The 20,283-nt window shown below is 47.3% G+C and overlaps 1 protein-coding gene across 1 annotated transcript in view; it reads left to right on the top strand.

The window, feature by feature from the left end:
• The window catches only part of UNC5B (unc-5 netrin receptor B), a gene marked incomplete in the record, with an annotated part of 112,052 nt that extends 98,789 nt beyond the window's left edge, over nucleotides 1–13,263 (top strand). Inside the window, 8 exon segments of the mRNA XM_074296907.1 lie at nucleotides 1–181; nucleotides 1,615–1,702; nucleotides 3,151–3,319; nucleotides 3,583–3,816; nucleotides 5,467–5,616; nucleotides 6,941–7,105; nucleotides 7,751–7,932; nucleotides 8,511–13,263. Of these exon segments, the coding sequence (XP_074153008.1) occupies nucleotides 1–181; nucleotides 1,615–1,702; nucleotides 3,151–3,319; nucleotides 3,583–3,816; nucleotides 5,467–5,616; nucleotides 6,941–7,105; nucleotides 7,751–7,932; nucleotides 8,511–8,676 (1,335 nt within the window).
• Between the last annotated feature and the right edge of the window lie 7,020 nt (nucleotides 13,264–20,283).

Genomic DNA, 20,283 nt, shown 5'->3' with positions numbered 1-20,283 from the left:
CTGCTGGGAGTCCTGCCTGTGGGCACCTACCCGGGTGAGGGGATCCGGGATGCTCACTTTCTCAACCTGAGAAATGCCAGCCTCAGCTCCCAGCAGCCCCTGGGACTACCTCGAGATCCTAGCAACTGTGCCAGTGGGACATTTGGCTGCCTCGGGGGGAGACTCACTATTCCTGGCACAGGTATGCCCCCGGTCAGAGTGTTTAGAACCCTGTCAGGGCAGCAGCTTGTTCTGAGAAGGTGGGGGCAAGTAGAATCCTCCAGATGCCCCACCCTTAGCGCTGCTCCTTTGTCCCTCTCCCTTAGTCCTGCCTCCTTTTGCTGTGGCTGTGCCCCCTCCTGCCCTGGCTCCTTTTCCCTTTCCCTTTGGATCATCCCGCTGTTATGTTCTCTATTATGTGGTTCAGTGATGAAAATGATGATGGTGGCTGCCATTTAGGTAGCATTTTAGCTTTGCAGAACACTTATATAACAGATCACAGAGATTTCATTCTAGAGCCCAAGGAGTCTCAGTGTCCAGTCTCTTTCTTTTATAGATGAGAAAATCAAAAGCAAAGGAGGTTAAATGGCTTGTGTCTGGTCAAAGCTAGTAAAGTGCCAGAGACAGGATCCAAAGCCAGACCTTCAGACTTCAAAGCCTATGCTCTTTACGCTGAGGTAGACTTTGCACACATTACCTCATTTGAGTCTTACCTATGAAGTAGGTAATATGATTATCCCCAATTTACAGTTGAGGAGACTGAATCTCAGAGAGAATAAATTATTCACTCAGTACATAAGAAGAAGCAAGATTTGAACCCTAACTGAAGTTTAATACTATATATTTCACTGCCACTTTACTATTTAGTCACAATGTCATAGAAATTTAGAACTGGAAGGAAATAATAATAGCTCACATTTTCTGTAGATCTTTATAAAAACTATAGAGATCTTCACCCTGTGAAGTAGGTAATGTGTTATTATCCCCATTTTACAGATGAGCAAACTGAGGATTAGAAAGGGGAAGTTTCTTACAGCCTCATAGACAGTAAATGGTAGAGCTAGGATTTCATGCTGACACTAAAGCTGACTACTGGACCTTTATCTCAAAGATTCAGTTGACTTGGCTAAATCACACAAGATTTCATTTAGTTCTTGCTGGGCCTGTACCTGGCAAGAAGATCATAGGTTCACAATCTTTAGAGCTGAAAATGACCTAGAGACCACCAAGGTCAGCTCCCTCATTTTGTAGGTAAAAGACCTTAAGACCATTGTTCAGAGTCCCACAGCTTGGAAGCATCAGAAGCAGAATTTGAACTGAGATATTCCTGACTCTGAGATGTTAGTTATGTACAGTAGAATCTAGACTCATGAAATGTCAGTGCTGGAAAGGATCTTTGAGGTGATCTGGGTCAGTCTCCTCACTTTAAGGAAATGACTTACCAAGGTCATGCAGCTAATTAGGAGCAAAGCTGGGGTTTTTTGGCTTCCACTATACCCTATCTCTTCCCAACCAAACATGTCTCCTGGGCACCTGGCCTCAGTCAGGGAACAACCTCTCTGTCCTTCCGTGGCAAAGCAATTGTAGAGCCCAGGGCTCATGCCCCTCCTTCCACTGAACTCCCTCTCCCTCCAGGGGTGAGCCTGCTGGTACCCAATGGAGCCATCCCTCAGGGGAAATTCTACGAGATGTACCTGCTCATCAACAAGGCAGAGAACACCCTGTGAGTAGCTGAGCCCCTCTCCCCAGCATCCCTCCCTCCCACAGGGTTACTCTTTTCTTCCTTTTTTGTACCTATGCTGCCCAGGGCCCTCTCTGGTACTTGCTTGGTCCTCTCCTCCTTTTCCACACTGGGCCCTCTGTTCCAAAATACTCCCTCTTTCTCTCTCCCATCAAAACTACTCCCTGATCACAACATGGCATTTATACTCTTGTTTGCTTTCATTTTTGTTTTTCTTCCCAGGTTATTTTTACCTTCTTTCTAAATCTGATTTTTCTTGTGCAGCAAGATAACTGTATACAATTATTGTATTTAACATATACTTTAACATGTTTAACATGTATGGGACTGCCTGCCATCTAGGGGAGAGGGTGGGGGGAAGGAGGAGAAAAGTTGCAACAGAAGTTTTTGCAAGGGTCAGTGTTGAAAAATTACCCATGCACATGGTCTGTCAATAAAAAGCTATAATTAAAAAAAAAAAACCCTGTTCCCTGAATGCCAGGATTTCAGCCAGCTGTCAGAAGAAGAAAGATCTGAATAAACTACTTCCCACAGCTAGGTGTGAGTGACTCACAATGACAGCCCAATGCCTCACCCTTCCCAGAGGCATCTCCATGTCCAAAACTGATGCTTCTTAAACCAAAGGCATGAGTCACGGGTATTGCAGTATTTCACTGGACAAAGGAAGAAGGAGGGAGCCTGAGAAGGAAGGGAGGGAACACTGCAGCCCTTCCTGATGTCTTTCAAATCATACCTTGCTGCAGACCCTGGTTTCCTTCTGTCCCTTACCTCCCATGAATGGGAAACTGAACCCCCAGAATTATGGGGAGAAAAAGGGGCTCTATTTCTAGGGAGCCCCCTTCTCTGACTAGGCAATATTTTGGGAGTCACCATGATGCAAAGGGGGGAGGGGGGAATCTATGATCCAAGACCTGATCATAAACAATACAGACAATATTTGACCTTAAGTCCTTTAATTCTCTCTCTTTCTTTGCTTCTACACTACCTTCCAGCAATAAATTTGAAGGGGCTTAATAACCCTAGAGAGTAGTTTCCCCCCATCTTCCATCCTCCCTCCCCAGCAGTAACTGCCCAAAGTCCTTCCTCTTCCCCCCGAGGAGGCTTCATCCCTTATCTGGCAGACAGGCCATTGCCTAGGGTCCCAGGACAGGCCAACATTGGTCCCTTTCCTGGTAATAAAGGGGTGTCAGGCAGTGCTGGCTTTCTGTTCCATAGTCTTCTCACTGAGATGGGAGGGTGGGGTTATTCCTCCCCATCTGACACAAGGACATTCTTAGACTGAATAATCCCACTGAGACTCTTGCCAAGTTAAAGTCCTTTCTCCTTCCATTCCTGGTTGGAAGAGAAGTGTCCTGCATAAGGACCTCTCTTTCCTTGAGGGCAGCAACCTTCATTTTTGTCTTCCTCTCTGTCTCCCTCCCCTTCTCTAGTTTACCTTCAGAAGGGACCCAGACAGTATTGAGCCCCATGGTGACCTGTGGGCCCACGGGACTGCTCCTCTGCCGTCCAGTCATCCTCACAGTCCCCCACTGTGCTGAGGTCAACTCCGGTGACTGGATCTTCCAGCTGAAGACTCAGTCCCACCAGGGGAACTGGGAGGTAAGGAGGAAGGGGGATGGAATAGGACAAAGCGATCTCTTTTATTCCCTTCCATGGGGCTGGGGGGAATGGGGGATTCCCCTTAATCTCCCTGTCCTGCTCCTTCCAAGGCCTTCAGGAAGAGGCATCATCTCCTCTTTGGCTCACCAGCCAGGAGATTGTGGGTAGTGCTCAGCCCCAGAACCTAGGGAGGCCAGCACACATCTCTAGATCTGACCTATACCTCCCCCCCTCCGGGGCTCTTCTCACCCCTCTCTTGGCAGGAGGTCGTGACTCTAGAAGAGGAGACTCTGAACACCCCCTGCTACTGCCAGCTGGAAGCCAAGTCCTGCCACATCCTTCTGGACCAGCTGGGAACCTACGTGTTCATGGGAGAATCCTATTCCCGCTCGGCCATCAAACGGCTCCAGTTGGCCATCTTTGCCCCCGCGCTGTGCACCTCTCTGGAGTACAGCCTCAGAGTCTATTGCCTGGAAGACACTCCTGATGCACTCAAGGTAGGCTGGGTTTTGCCAGTCTGGGGACACACTTTATGTCCCCCCAGCCCCTGTTTTATTTTCCATGCTGGCCCTGACTACTCAACACAGTATCTTCCGACTCCTCTGGGGCCATCTTGGTTCTTCCTTGATGTCAATAAACAAAAACACTTTTTAAATGCTACTAAGTGCCAGACCCTGTGCTGCGTATTTTGGGGTACAGTGACAAAAATGAAAGTCCCTGACCTCCAGGAGTTACATTTAGTACCTCATCCCTACCCCAACTTGCATGTAAAAATGCATCTCTGATAATGTAGTCTTGTCCTAGATACCTTCTCTCTGTTATTCCCGTAGACTTTTCCCACTAACCCACCCTCCCAAAACCGATCCTGGCTGGCCTAGAAGCCAGACTTGGGGATGATAAGGTTTAAAAACAGGGCTGCATATGAAGTCCCTCGGGGGAGAATGGCCAGCTCTGGTGTGGGGGGGGGGGGGGGGCTCCGAGAAGGCTTCTTTGAAGAGAAGCAATTATAGTTGGGACTCAAAACTGAATGGAAATTAGCCAAGTAATGAGGGAAGATGCTCAAATGTGGGGAATAACGAAGGTAAAGAGTAAGGAAAGTGCAGAGAATGCCTTCTAGGAGATGTTGAGGAGCCAAGTTTGCCTGGAGAATCGAGCAGACAGCGAAGAGCCCAAGGTGGAGCCTTGTTTGCCAGACAAAGGAGTGTTTTACCTGGTCGACAGTAGGGAATCATGGAGATTCTTGGAGCAGAGGGATGACCTGACCAAGTCTACACATAAGGACTGAGAGCTAATTTAATGAGAGTAGGCGTTTGTATCGTCCTTTTGGATTGCTTTACATACATTAGCACTTTTAGAGCTAACGATCACTCTTTGACCCACATTTTACCAATGGGAACCCAAGCCGCGGTGACTGGACCAAGGCCACACAGCCCATGTAAGTGCAGGTCCCTCCTGACTCCCAAGTGTGGCTCTCAGTGAGCTTCATGGGCTGCAAGTCTGCCAGGGCCTAGACAAGGAGAGAGCACCTGAAGGGCCCCCCTTGAGTGTTTTTATTTGCATGAAACATTGTCTATTTGCTCCGCAGGACAATGATCCACAATTACTCTGAAGGATTTATAATGAAAAACCCTGCCCATGCCAGAGAAGGAAGTGATTGTGTCTGAATGTAGATTAAATCCTAAAAATGAAGCATTGTCTAACCCGCTTGAATGAGTGGGAGATCTCAGCAGACCCACTTTAACTTAAACCAAGACTGGTCTCAGAGATCTACATAAAATGATCAGGTCTTTGGGATCATTCTTTAGCTCTGTTCTTTTTATCCCTTCTCATAAATCTGTCTCTGGAATCTCCCTCCCACTTTTCCTTACAAATCAATAACTATTCCCTGCATCGAGTTACAACCATCTTTGTCTTCTCTCTGGGTCCCTTTTGACCACAGGCTCATCTTTTATCTCAAGCCTGGCATTTGGTGCCATCCTCTTCTGCCTTCTCCATCCTAGCTCCTCTCTCATCTGCCTCCTTCCCTGGGCTTCTGTCAGTCTGTCCTGGGCGCCCCTTGGTCCTGGTCCCTCTGGCCCTGGCTAGAATTTGTCAGGATTAGAGGGAAATGGCCCAGTTCCTGAGTTCTCCTGTTGGATGCCCTGCAGGAGGTGCTGGAGTTGGAGAAGACCCTAGGTGGGTACCTGCTGGAAGAGCCCAAGCCCCTGCTTTTTAAGGACAGCTATCACAACCTTCGCCTTTCCATCCATGATATCCCCCATGCCCTGTGGAGAAGCAAACTGCTGGCCAAGTACCAGGTGAGGAAATGGCCTGGGACAGGGGGGTGGTGCGGGGTGTCAGAGAGAAGATGTCTCCTGCTGAAAGATACAGAGGGCCTCACATCAAAAGAGCCTGGGGTCTTGGGTCCATAGGGCCATGGCACGAGCTGCAGTGGGATCTCCAAAGTCATGTCGTCCAACTGAGGCCCAGGGGCGTTGTCACTTGCCCAGGGTAATAAGGGTAGTGATCATCATCAGCAAAATTTGAACTCAGATCTTCTGACTCTCTTTGCTATCTGGGCCTGCTTTTCCATATAGAGATACTTCCCCAACAATCATAGTAACAGCTGCTATTTCCAAAGCACTGACAAGTTTGCTAAGCTAAGGAAGGAAGGAAGGAAGGAAGGAAGGAAGGAAGGAAGGAAGGAAGGAAGGAAGGAAGGAAGGAAGGAAGGAAGGAAGGAAGGAAGGAAGGAAGGAAGGAAGGAAGTTACGAAGGAAGGGAGGGAGGAAGGAAGGAAGGAAGGAAGAAACAAAAGTGAGAGAAAGAGGGAGAAAGATAGATAGATGTCCCAAAAAAGGCATACTTCATTCTTCACATGATGTCCATCATTTCTCTGGCAGCAGATGGACAATATTCTTCCTCATTGGTCCTGAAATCAGGATTAGTCATTACTACTAAAAGGGAAAGGATGTAGAAATGGGGAAAATAAATGGAATAAATAGTATGGAGTCTTTAAGTGATTGTTAATATAGACCAACCTTCTACTTAAATTTTGAAATACTTGATTGATTGATTGATTTTTTTTTTGATTGGGTTGTGTGTGTGTGTGTGTGTGTGTGTGTGTGTGTGTGTGTGTGTATGTGTGTGTTTGTATCTCTGTGTATGTGTGTATCTGTGTGTGTGTGTGTGTGTGTCTGGGTGCGTGTGTTCCATTTACCAATTGTGTTGTCTTGGACAAGTGACTTCCCCAATTTCAATTTCCTCTTCTGGGATAGGAAGGGATTGATCACATACTCTCTTGGATCAGTGGGTCCATGTATGGCTTTCAAAGGCTCTTTAAATTTAAATGGGAAATTTATGTCATTACTTTGACTAATCTATAATTGAAATTTAGCATCTCCGTCAACTTTTTACAGCAGGATTCTGAGAAGGGATTCATTCCTAGACTGCCAAGGGGATCTACAGCCCCTCAAAATGCTTTAGAACCCTTACCCTAGTGTGAGGAACCTGGGCTGAGAAGCCCAGAACTGGACATGGCTCCTAGCAGTAGAGTGGCCATATGCTCCTGGGATGGGTCGGCAGAGAGGAGGGGGAGGACCACTGAAATGTGACCGCACATGTCACTCTCCCTCCCCACAGGAAATTCCCTTCTACCACATCTGGAGCGGGACCCAGAAGGCCCTGCACTGTACCTTCACCTTGGAAAGATACAGCCTGGCCTCCACGGAACTCACCTGCAAGATCTGTGTGCGGCAAGTGGAAGGGGAGGGCCAGATATTCCAGCTGCACACGACGCTGGCCGAGGTAAGCCTGGGAAGGGGAGTGCCGTCCCCCATTGGGGCCCTTTTTTTCTGAGAGGGAGCTGCCCACCAAACCGTGGGAGGCCAGGGCCAGGGAAGACCGCTCATGGTGCTTGCCAAGTCCATCCCCACCTGGGACCTCAGGGAGACAGATCGCCTCTTTCCATGAATAAATAGCAGAGTTGGACAAAATGTCATCAAACATGAAAAGAGCTGGGTCTGCGGTGACCGAAAACCAGGAAAAAGAAGCTCAGGATTATCCTCAACAACGTCTATTAAGAACCCACTTGCAGTGTGCAGGGCACCGTACTAGCTGTTAGATAAAAGAAAGTCTTTAAGGCTCGATTCCCTCCCTTAAAGAACGTAGAGTCGAGGTGGGACTTGGTGTAGACATCAGTAGCCAGCCGAGTTGGCTATGGCTTCCTCCACAGGCTCCTCCCCGGTAGATTGAAAGCTCTTTGAGGGCAGGGAATATGTTCTGCCTCTTTTTTGTACCCCCAGCATCTAGCGCGCTACTTCTCCCATAGCAAGAGCTTAATAAATAGATTGCTTAAAAGTATGAAAGAAAGAGGAGGTATAAAACCACGGGAGTGTCGGGAAGGGACCCTCTGCCCCCCCTGACCTCCTCTACCTGCCTTTACCGTTTCAGACGGCCGCCGGCTCCCTGGACAACTTCTGCTCTGCGCCCAGCGGTGCGGCGACCACCCAGGTGGGACCCTACGCCTTCAAGATCCCATTGTCCATCCGGCAGAAGATCTGCAACAGCCTCGATGCTCCCAACTCCCGGGGAAACGATTGGAGGCTGTTGGCCCAGAAACTGTCTATGGATAGGTGAGTGCTCCGGGCTTCCTGCTCTCGCACCACCCCTCACGTCACCCTCCCAACCATGGCCATATTCACCGGCACTGAAAGGGGTTCTTTGAGTCCTCGCACCCCTCACCCAATCCCGTCTCCTTCTCACTTGGATTATCTTTAGCTCTGGATTTGAGCTCATCCTTCAAGCGCCGAGTCTCCACTTTGAGCCAGCCCCTGTGTTATGGAGGATATAAAGGGGAATATCAGATAAAGCCCCCAACCCTCAAGTAGCTTATAGTCCAGTGGAGGGGTTTGTAGCCCGCTGGCTGTCTCACTTCTCTGAAGACTTATGATGGCAATGTAGTTCTTTAAAAGTGTCTTGTGAAAATGATCTCATTTGTTAGCATAGATTGTTATTATCCCCACTTTGTAAAGGGAGAAACTGAGTCACAGAAATGCAGTCACTTGCAGCTAATCCCCCAAATGGGTCACAGGATTTGAATCCAGATCCCCCAAGTCCAGCTGTTTCCTTCTGCCCTCCCCTGATGCCGTCACCTGCTGATTCCCCCCCCCCCATTAAGGAACCAATGCTTCTCTCTCTCCACCAACCCCAGGTACCTGAACTATTTTGCCACCAAAGCAAGCCCCACGGGGGTGATCCTGGATCTGTGGGAATCCCTGCACCAGGACGACGGTGACCTCAACACCCTGGCCAGTGCCTTGGAAGAAATGGGCAAGAGTGAGATGCTGGTGGTCATGGCCACGGACGGTGACTGCTGATGCCATCCTGACTGCCACCCATGGACAGAGGAAGGGTGGAACTATAGGGGGCATGACAGGATGAGAGCACAGGGAAAAAAGGGGGTGAGTTTGGGGATGGGGAGATGTCCTCTCCCACCTCACCCCACAACTGCAGACAGGGGTCTCCCCATTCTCTTCCTCTTCCTCTTCCCACTCTCACTTACCATAACCAGCCTTAGGAAAGCTACACACTCCATTGACAAGAGAGCCTAGAATCCCCCAGCCCCAGATTCTATCTCTTCCTGCTCCAACCCTCCTGCCGCAGGGAACTTGGGACCACGGCTCTGTGATGGCGAGAGTCTCAGTCAAAGGGGGAGGTGACCCCTCCACCACCGCCCCACAAACACATATATGCACAACAGCTCCCACGGCCCTCGGAGACCAGGGCTCTCTCTAAGGCTTCTGGGTTGGATTTTCTTTCCATTTCTTTTAAATGATGGGTTTCTCTCTCCTCCTAATGCCCTACCCTGCTCTCCTCCTTTAACATCACTTTATGCTTTGAAGAAGTCCAGTATGAGCTAGACAAATTGCTTTCTTCTGTCAAAAAGAGAGAGAGAGAAAGAGAGAACTTTAGATAGATGGCGATTAAAAGATCAAAGAAGAAAACCACAAAAGCCGCAACGAAGGAAAAAAAAAAAGAGGGGAAAAAACCCAGTTTCTTAGGAAACGCAAAATGATTTATTATCCAGATCTTTGGATGAGTCCTTTTTAAGAAAAAAAAAGAAAGAAAACTAAAAACAAACAAAAAAAGATTTAAAAACTGTTTCCTTGAGTGGATGAGTGGTGCATTTGGGGGTGTGGACAAAGGTCACAGAGAACACAGAAATTGAGGGAAGAAGGAGGGAGAGAGGGAGGGAGGGAAGGAGACCAGCAGAGGCTGACTGGAAAAGAAATCAGTCTTGGGCTAAATTCAGAAGAGATGTGTGACAACAAGAAGGCTACATCACCTGGCTTTGCTCATCTCCAGATGCTTAAGAATTCCCCCCCTTCTCTGGGGTCTAGGGGGAGAAGGAAAAAGACAGGTTTCTGCTGAGCAGGGTGAAGGGAGGAGAGTGGGATAGCATTGTCGGAAAGGGTTGACGCTGGTAGATAGCCTGACTGATGTTGATGCTAAAATTATTAGTGGGGGGCAGCTAAGTGGTGCAGTAGATAGAGCACCAGCCCTGAATTCAGGAGGACTTGAGTTCAAATCCAACCTCAAACACTTAACACTTCCTGGCTGTGTGACCCTGGGCAAGTCACTTAACCCCAATTGCCTCAGCCAAAAATAATAATAATAACTGTTATGAGATTTAGAAGGTACCTGGCAAAGCCACTTATGAAGGAAGGCAGCCCGCCTGCCCAGGTTAGCAAAGGGGGCTAGGGTATACGTGTTGCGCCATGCACAACACGATTGCTGGTGCGTCCTGGCGGATGCTTATTCCTTGTTCTGGCCTCCCTGTATCCCAGATGGAGCATGCACTCCTAAAATCCCTGTGCGGGAGAAAAAAATAAGAGAAACAGACTCAAGCTGGATACATGTGGTGAGGAGGCCAGAGCCCACAAGCTAAGCCAGATTTGGGGGGCCAGCAGCTAGAGATCTCCAAGAGCTCCTTAACCGGCCAAGCCCAGCAAGGCCAACAGCTGGGACTCGGGGCCCACTGCTCCAGAGAATGGGGCGTCCTCTGCCCCTTACCCAAGGGTAACCGACTTCCTGGTATAGTGAAAAATACGAAATTAAGCGTCAGCGACTAGCTATGTGGCCGTGCTGGAATCGTTTCCTATTTCTGCACATCAATCCGAAAAAAGGAGGGGGGGACACAAACTGTGCTTAGAAGGGATTTTCCATCTTTTCCCATAGTTCCTCAGAGAAAGGGACTATAGTGCATTAGAACTCAGCTCTCACTACCTCTGTGGCTTAGGGAAAACCCCTAAATTCTCTGGGGCCCAGGGTTTTTTTTTCCGTTATGTAAGGAGAGATTTGGATCTGATGACCTCTGGCCTTCATCAGAAGTCTGGATCCTGGATTCTGAGGGTCTGGGATCAATAATCCAGTAATACTCCTCTGGAGGGACAATGGCTTGGGGGAGGGGTAGTGCCAAGGTGTGGATGGCATGGGCAGATATTTCACTCCTGCCTTCTCGAATCTCATTTCCAAGGGCTGCCTCCTCTCTAACCGTCCTTAGAGAGGTCTTTTCCAGGTGTTAGTATGTGAGAAAGTTTGAATGGAAGCCTCAGGGCTAGTTCTGGGCTATTTTACCAGACATGGAAGTGGAGGCAATATGTGTGTCTATTTACCTCCGGAGGCTGAGCCTGGCCCAGTGAGAACCCCTCGCAAGGGCCAGCAGTTGGGTGGGCTCTGTCCCAGGAGGAGAGGTCAGGAAGTAAGACTCCCTCACTAGCGTTCCCACAATACATCTATTTCTGGGAGGGGGCAGAAAGCATAGGAGGACAAAGGAAAAGGGGGACCTGGGACCAGGAAGGAGGGCAGAGTCCTGTTTCTTGAAAGTTCTGTCTCCTGAGGGGGCGAGGTCTTGCCCCGGCTGGTCCCATCCCATGGCAAACACTGGGTATTGCTATTTACAGGCTCATAATGAGCTCCTAACTCTATCCTCACACCAGCCCAGACTGGGAGCTTGCGCCGGTTCCCTCAGGTCTTCCTCTGGCTATTATCTCGGGACCTGCCGGAACATGTGCCCGCGTGTGATTGCTGGGAATTCACCCGAGGAGCCCGGCAGACCCTGTGCCTTTGAAGATGCCGTTCATCTGGGACGCGGCTCTTTTTACAGTGCGTGAGGCGAGGACAGGCTGGGCATCCGGGGCTGTGAGCTGGAGGCTTTATGGTGGTTCTCACAACTGGGTGGGGTAGGAGGAAAGGAGGGTGGGAAAATCTCCCTAACTCAGGAGGGGGCAAAAGCTGGACCATGGGTCTGGAGAGGAGGTGGCCATCCCAACTCGGGGTGTTTACCCTGGAGGGGAAAGTCTCCCCACAAGTCAGTTGTTAGTAATCAAATGTTAGCGACTGGCTGGAGGCAAATTGGACGCTGGAGCAGCTCAAGCGTAGGGACGGGGGCCACTGAGTGATACCGTAGTACACAGAGCCCCGGACTTCAGTCAGAAACACTTCCCAGGTTCAGATCTGACCTCTGATGCTTGGGAACTGTGGGAATCTGGGCAAGTCACTTCACCCTGTTTCCCTCAGTTTCCCCATCTGTAAAAAAAATGAGCTGGAGAAGGAAATAACAATTCTGGGATCTTTGCCAAGAAAACTCCAAACGGGGCTAGGCTCAGACACGACTGAAGCAACTGAACCATAATCGCAGGGATCAGGTGCCCAAAGAAATCATAGGGATTCTCCTGATCTTTAAAATGGGGAGGGGGCTTAGGCCTGGACTCATCCTTCCAACCACAAGTCTATGATCCTGCACCCAGCGACCTGGGTCTTGTTCTCTGTCAAATGAAGACAGTGTGGCATTAGATACAAACTTTGGGGTCCTGTTTCTAGCCTCAGTGATTTCTGTCATCTCCGAGGGAAATGCCGAGAAGCCCCAGCCTCCGAGGGCCTCGCTTTCCCAGCCTCCTTGCCTCCTTTGTCCCTTTTTCTACGACTCCAACACCTCCCTCTGCTCTTCTTGCGGATCCCCCCTCCCCTGTTGCTCTGTGATGGCCCTGGCCGGCCCATTCCCGGGCTCTGGGGTTGGCAGAGTAGATCGGCCTTGAATGGAGAGCGGAGTCTTCTCAATTCCTGGGAGTGATGGGAAGGTTCAGCGCCCAGAACCAGCTCGTGTGGGGCCCCCAGGAAGGATCCAGCTGCCCGGAGCTATAAATAGGCCCCATAAAGGGCTTCCTGAGCCCCTCATCAATAAGGTTTGCTGGCACAACTGCCTCCCCCAGAGGCAGAGCCGCCCAGAAGATGGATCCCGGTGTTTCTCCAAGGCTTCGCAGACCATCGAAGGGTGTGTGTGAGTGTGTGTGAGTGTGTGTGCCTTGTGCGTGTGCTGTATTCTATTGACTACATACGATGTATGCTCACTTATTTGTCTCCAGTCTGGGATATTTGAAGTGTCTATTCCTTGCTCCCAGAACCCTGAAATCAGCCTTTCCAGACTCCATGTGCCTCTCTGCTCTCCCTGCCTTTCTCTGTCTTCTCTGAGACCTTCTCCAGGGGCTCGGGGGCTCCTGGGGTCCACAAGTGGGCCAGTCTAGGCCCTGAGAGGGACCAGCAGCTCTGCCTGTGTCCCTGGCCGGCGAACGGACAGGCAGGTACTCACACGGCGGGAGGGGGGCTTCCGGTGGCTGGGGTGGGGGGAGTGTCTTTCCGGGGGGAAAGGGCCAATTGCTATGCTCAGTGGGCATCCTCTTTTCCTATTTATACATGGCAAGGGATGGGGCAGGGAGGCCAGGGGCCGGAATGGCAGCTCCTGAACCTGCAGCTGTTTTTTTCTGTAAAATCCAAACCTGTAAATAATGTCTAACGTTCCTATTGTAACAGAATTAATTTTTATGCATAAATTATATTTCCTAGTCCAATAAAAAATGAAACCAGGTGAATCCTGCTGCCAACTTCTGTTTTGGCACATTGGAAAACTGTGTTTGGGCTTCTTCTGTCCTTCACCTGACCCTGAAGGGAAAGAGGAAGGGATCATTAAGTCAATCAACAAACATCTCCTTTCTCAGGGCCACAAGTGTGAGAGCTTAGAAGGAGGAAACTGTCCCTGCCCTCCGGGGTTCTCCAGCTTAGGGAACCCCAGTATGATCATTCAGGAGCTGGTTAGAGGAGGGAGGGTACCAAAGCTGGTCCGGCCAAGGAAGGCTCCCTCTGGGATATGGCAGCTCAGATTTCCACAGGTGTCCATGCAAGGGTATGGTATCCATTTTACAGGTGGAAAAATTGGGGCTCAGATGTAAGTGAAGTTCCTCCCCCGCCAGAGTTAGTCTCAGAGCCGAGATCTGAATCCAAGTTTCACCAGTGAGAAGCTAAGGGATGGTATGAGCAAAGCAAGGAGTGTTTGTGGAGCAATGAGAGAGAAAACGGGCACAGAACCTACAGGGACGGTGGGCAGAGATGTGGTGTGCCAGGGGCGTTGAAGCCAGCTTGGTGAAGGTGACTTGGGGGCAAAGCCGGGAAGGGCCAGACTTCCCAGGGGGTGGGGAATGGCCTCCAGGTCGCCACAGAGGCCCCGCTACAAAGCTGGTGGCCCCTGGCAGAGCCGTGTCGTCCGGGGAGAAGCTGCTTACCAGGCACAGGTGTTCAGGCCTAGAGTAGAGAGAGCGGCCGGGCCGGGGTCTAGGATGTGAGGGGCCAGGCCTGGGACCAGAGTAGGGAAGGAGGGACAGCTAGCATGGGGCCTCGATGACTGAGCATTTGTCAGGCTGGGGAAGCCCTGGAGAACCAGGAAAGCTCTCAGGCCTGAGGCCTCTGGGGGGCCGCCCAGCCTGCCACCGTCCCCAGGGCTGTGGTCCCCCTCCTCCCCACCAGGGCCAAAAGCCTTCTCTTTCTTAGTGGGAGAAGAGTAAAATGGGGAGACAGCGTGCTGGCTGGCTGTGACACCTGTGCAAGGCTGCTCTCTCCAGAGGAAGGACATCCCCCAGCTACAAATCCCCCCTCCCCCGCCAGGTCTCTGGACTCACTGAGGAGTCACAGATAGCCATATTTATTTTCTTGCATCTCGCTGTAGTCGCTATTTGGGGTTTTTATGGTGTTCTGTATGAGTTTATACAAGCTTCCTAGAATTCCTCCTCTCTAGCCTTTTTCACGGTGCAATCATGTTCCATTACACTCACAGAATGCAGCTTTCTCCCGATTGCATCAGGGAGAAGGAGCACCTGCCCAGCCCTCCCGCTCCCGGCTCGGGCTCCCCGTTGCCCCAGAGCCAATTCCGTTGCCTGATGAAACTGGCAGTGCAACTTGACTGCTGGACTCCAGGGTCCATCTATCCCCCTGAAATGCCTCTGGGACCACATTACTGTAAGGAGGGAATGTAGACATATGGATAAATACAGTAATTGATGAAGGATTGGGAGAGGGAGAGGAAGCATTCATACAGAGGCTACTAGTGCTGGGCACTGTGCTAAGTGCTTTACAAATATCTCAGCTGATCCTCACAACAACCCTGTTATTATCCCACTTTTACAGCTGAGGAAACTGAGGCAAATAGAGACAAACTCCGTGCCCAGTGCATACAGATAGTGCCTTGTATATTCTACATGCCGCCTCAGACGTTTATTAGCTGTAGGGTCTGGGCCAAGTCAACTAACTTTTCTGTACCTTCACTTCCTTACCTGAAAAAGTGGGAATTGGCTTTGATGATCTTAAAGTTCCTGTTCTATCTAAATTTATGATCTAGAACCCATTCCAGTTGTATAATCTAGGTGCAAGACTCACCACCAACAGGGGGCCCTTTTCCCCTTTTCCCTCCCCGTTCCCACTACCTGGAATGCCTCCGTGTTATTTGAGTCTTCTCACAACTTGGATGACAGAAGGAATCACTCCCTCTATTCCTTCTAGGGAGATGGAAGGAATTCATGCCTTACCCCTGCTCTGTTACCGTACCTTACAGAACTTTTGCACCAGGCCTAGTCATCAGTCCAGACACATATATTTTTGGCCTTTCCATCTACCCTACAACTGAACTTTTAAAAAAAGATTTTGTTTTCCCCAATTAGAATATGAGCTCCTTGCAAGAAAGAATCATCCCCTCTTTTTCTATTTGTAGCCCTGGCATTTAAGATCATTCTTGGTATATAGTAGGTACTTAATAAATGCATTTTCATTCAGTCATTCATTTTTAACTTAATAAATTTTGTTGAATCAATGGGGAAAAATCATTTCTTCCTTTAAAATTTCCATTCTGTGCAAAGCTAGGCAGCATAGGGACTGTTTTTGTCAGAGACAGACCCAAACTGTGGAGTCAACTGTTTTTGATTGTGCTGAGTGAGGTAAAAGGAGAGAAGGGTAGCAGTGGGGAGGAGATGCAGAGATATCGTAGCTGCTTCTGCTTCTTCTGGGGGAATCCATTTATTGAGTGGATGTAAACAATGAAAGACTTTAAAAATGGATTGAAGGTAACAATTTCTGTGACCTATTGTTTTTAGGAAGGAGACAAACCGGACCAATTAGCTCTCTTCTGTCATCCTTTAGTATCGATAAAGTATTTTCTCACACAATTATCTCTACACTGCAGAACCCTTCATGATTAGGGGCTTCACTTTGAATTACTCTTCCAGTCATGAGGAGGCGTCCATCCAAAATATTCCTCTGGTACCTCATTATGGTGTGGACACGACCCTGTTCCGTATAGGTCGTGCAGGAGGAGTATAAGCCTAAGCAGCACCTACCAAGCCGGAAAGGCTTGTACATCCAAGAAAAAAGTACATCCGGAAAGGCTTGTACATCCAAGGCAATGGTAGAAGTCTAGTAATCCTATCTCAGGTCCTTGAACTCCTTGTGAGTTCAAATCTGGCCTCAGACACTTAACACTTCCTAGCTGTGTGACCCTGTGCAAGTCATTTAACCCAATTACCTAAAAAAAGATCTGAAATGAATTCCTACCTCAGACACTGTCATTTAACTCTTAGTTTAAGAGGGAAGTATTCCCAGAGCTGCATGATCAACCAATCAGAGGTTGGGAAGATGGGTCACATCCTCCCTTCTCTGCGAAAGTTAATCATCGAATTTGTCTCCAGCACCACTGTGTATCACCCATAGTTGCCCAATGGTCCCCCACTCTACAATTTTCCAGTTCTATACCAACTCCCGACTTCTCTCCTTCTATCCATCTCCTTTGGGTGATTATAACCTGACCCTCAGGCACTTATAATCATTAGTATGCAGTTACCATTAAAAAAGAGTCCTTCTCCCTAGTCTGTTGCCCAGGATACTGCCCCTGGATCACCTTGTTGCTGTAGCAGGTACTTCTCAGCTGGCAGGGGCCAAAGAGGAACTGGTCACTCCCACTTCTTTTTGCTTTGGGTGGGACAAAATGAATCACCCAGGACAAGGGGGCAGGATCTTTCCTCCTAACCTCCCCCTTCTGCCCTTCTCCAAGGTGGAAGCAGCCCTGTCCTGCCAGTTACCCAAGTTCAAAGCCTTGATGTAGCAGGATTCCTTGTTCTCACTTTCACTTCCCACACCAAATCTTGATATTTCCATCTCATCTTTCTATTCTCATGAAATTCTGCATCAGTCCTTGCCTTTTGCCTGGACCATAGCAAGCACTTCCTAACTGGTCTTTGAGCATTTGTCTCTTCAATCCAATCCCCTTCCCCAGTTGCCAAGGTGATTCCCCCAAAAGTCCACATCTCACCGGGCCAGTCCCCTCCTCTATAAATTCCAGTGGCTACTTGCTAACTAACACTGATCAAACATGACTGAGTCTTGATTTCATGGGACCATGTGTGTAAAGCAAGGAGGGACTTCAGGGACCACCTCGCCCAACTCCCTTACCCTCTCATCAAAAATTACGTTATGTGACTTGTCTAAGGTCACACAGGCAGTAAACATCAAAGGTGGGATTTGAACCCATGGTTTTTCCTTCATTGTACCTTACTGATTTTAATTTTTTATTTATGTAGAAGCATATAGTAAATAAATATACACATATCAGGAGCAGATGCTGAAAAGAATTTTTGTTTAGTTTTGTTTTCTGACAGAAATGCATAATCAAAAAGATGAGGAACATTATAACTATATCATAACTGGATAAAAGGCTATAAAAAAGGAAGGAGCAGCTAGGTGGTACCATAGTGCATAGAGAGCTGAGCCTGATATCAGGAAATATCACTCATCTTTGCATGTTCAAATCTGGCCTCAGGCACTTAGTAGCCGAGTGACTCTGAGCAAGTCACTTTACCTACCTCAGTTTCCTCATCTGTCAAGTGAGTTGGAGAAGGGAATTGCATTCTAGCATCTTTGCCAAAAACAAACCCCAAAAGGGGTGACCGGAAGAGTTAGACACAGGTGAAAATGAACTAAATAACAAAAGGACGGTTTTTGTTTTTCTTGGCCCCAGAGAGTAGAACTTATAGCAATAGATAGGAGAACAAAGTAGTCAATTTAGGATTGAGGCAAAGAAAAGCTTCCTAATAATTAGAGCTAATCTAACTGAACCAATTAGGAAAGGAATGGAATCTTTCTTACCGAAGATATATTTAAACCACAGACAGGATGACTTGTTATTGCATGTATTACAAGGAGTTTCTGTCCTGATATAGTTTGGACTAGCTGATCTCAGCTGCCCCTTCCAAATCTGTGATTTTGTTGTCCAAGGAACAAGTTATCTAAATCCAGAGAGGCTCATTACCGATTTGTCATTGGGTGATGAAATTGCTAGTCACAGTAAGCCTAAAACACCATCTACAACATTATGGAGGAGGAATGAACTTTATATTGGTGGAGGGAAGGGCTATATCAATAAGAACAGAGCTGTAACTAAAATGGGGCAACTAGATCTTTGCCACCAGGTACCAACATTTAAATGAAGTTTAACAGCATTTTAGCCCCTTGGACTTTTAGCCCAAGTCCAAGCCCAACTTGAAAATAAGAGAACTTAGAATCTAATTTGCAAGATTGATTAGCTAAAATAAAATTCTACCAGATGGCTCATCTTCACCTTTCTTCTCCCATATTTCTTCTCTGCATTTATAGATGAACTCTCTGACCTCCTAACTTATTTGAGTATATTTAGCAGTAGCCCAAAAAAGGAGTTCTGGCATCTGAGCCAGATAATTCTCCCATAATTCAATTGGGGAAAATGAATTTTGTGTCTCTAGCCCCATTATAAACATGATTAGCTATGGTTTCACCAATGAAATCTCTGAAGGATTAAAGTCTAAGAATATAATAAAATCCAACAGCACTATTCTTATTCACTTGCCCTGTGATGTACAGTTTGTGTACATTAAATTAGCAGTTAACTAACATGACCTATGACACAAAGTAATATGTAAGAATTACAATTTTTTAAAAATTACATGTGTTTGTGTGTATATGAACAAATATAGCCATGCTGGAATCGTGGAGATAATTAGATTTTAACATCTTACTGGTTCCATTTTGTTCCCAAAGTTTTTTAAAGTCTTGATTAAATTTTCTAGTGTTTGCATAAAAACAAAACCCAAAAGACATGGCTTCCAGTCCCTGACACAAGTGACTCTCTGTATCACCTCAGAACCTTATTGGGCCTTCCTCAGCAGCTGCCAGTGCATCCTTGCTTACCTCTCAGGCTCTTGTATTAATTGACTGAGATGATGATCATGAATATACTTTGAAAGACTCTATCCAGAGACAAGATTTTTATTTTCAAACTAGTTGTAGGATTAGACAGAAGGTACTATTGGTCAGGGACTTCAGATGCTTTTAAGAACTAGATTGAGTATGACAGGCATCTTATTGCCAGTTTCTCAGCTATGTCTCTAGGTATGTTGTTGCTGACTTGAATTGAAATGGCATCAGGAGGTAGTAGCTACAGAGAGCCAGGCACAGCTGTCAAGCTTTAGAAGAGAGATGGGAAATGGGGAGAAGATTCGATCCTTGACCAGATAAACTTACAATCCAAACATGACAAGGGGAACAAGTTTTTCTGAGAGCTAGATCAAGGGCAGTGAATTTAAAGGCTGTTAGAAGCACAGGTAGTCCCTCAGCATCATGGAAACAGCAGCTGTTAGCATTACTTAAAATAAGAATGTTCTAAAATGGTAGCCTTCTTTAGGGTGGGATTGGGAGGGAAGGAAGGAGAATTTGGAGCTTAAAATGTAACCAAGGGGATCAATTAAGTGACACAGTGCATAGATCATTGGCTCCCGAGTTCAAATCCGTCTCACACTTACTAGCAAGTCACATAACCCCAATTGTCTCACCAAAAAAGTAACCAAAAATAAATTAAATTAAAAATAAAAACTGAAAAGAAGTGAAAAAGTAAAATAGAAAAGCTCCAATGTGGCTCACTTTCTACCCAAAGTGAATTACTTTCCAACTCAGCCTAGGGTTAGAGTCGGGAGTTTCTGTCCATGGAGAAGAATGGAGTTATCATTAGTGTCCCAAATTGTCTTAAAATGTTGATTTTGAGAGAAGAATCAGAACAAAATGGGATGGAAGGAAAGGTGAATGCAATGAATTAATCTATAAAATGAAAGCAGATAGCAGAATGGATTAAAATTATAACCCAATAATATGATGTTCACAAGCAATCACTTGAAACAGAAAGACACACCAAGTTAAAATAAAGGGCCAGAGCAAAGATCTAATATGCTTCAGCTGAACTTTAAAAAAAGGCAAGGATGGTAATGTGATCTCAGACACAGCAAAAGCAAAAATACACTTAAGTAAAAAAAAGGAATAAACAGGGAAACTACATTCTGCTAAAAGAGATCATAGAAGATGAATAAATATTTAAAAATCAGAGCAGGTTTCTATGATAAAGGTCTTATTTCTTAAATCTACACTGAGTATAGAAAAGAACCAAATTTATAAAAAATAAGAACCAGTCCAATTGATAGTCAAAGGATATAAACAGGCAATTTTCATAAGAAGAAATCAAAGCTATCTTTAGTACTACTTTTTTAAAAAGCTCTAAGTCACTATAGATTAGGCAGGGTTTCTCAAAGTAT

This window comes from Sminthopsis crassicaudata, chromosome 2 (genome assembly GCF_048593235.1).
Source record: "Sminthopsis crassicaudata isolate SCR6 chromosome 2, ASM4859323v1, whole genome shotgun sequence".
Classification (NCBI taxonomy): Eukaryota; Metazoa; Chordata; class Mammalia; order Dasyuromorphia; family Dasyuridae; genus Sminthopsis; species Sminthopsis crassicaudata.
The sequence above is the reverse complement of the archived record's forward strand: the minus strand, read 5'-3'. Positions and strand labels throughout refer to the sequence as shown.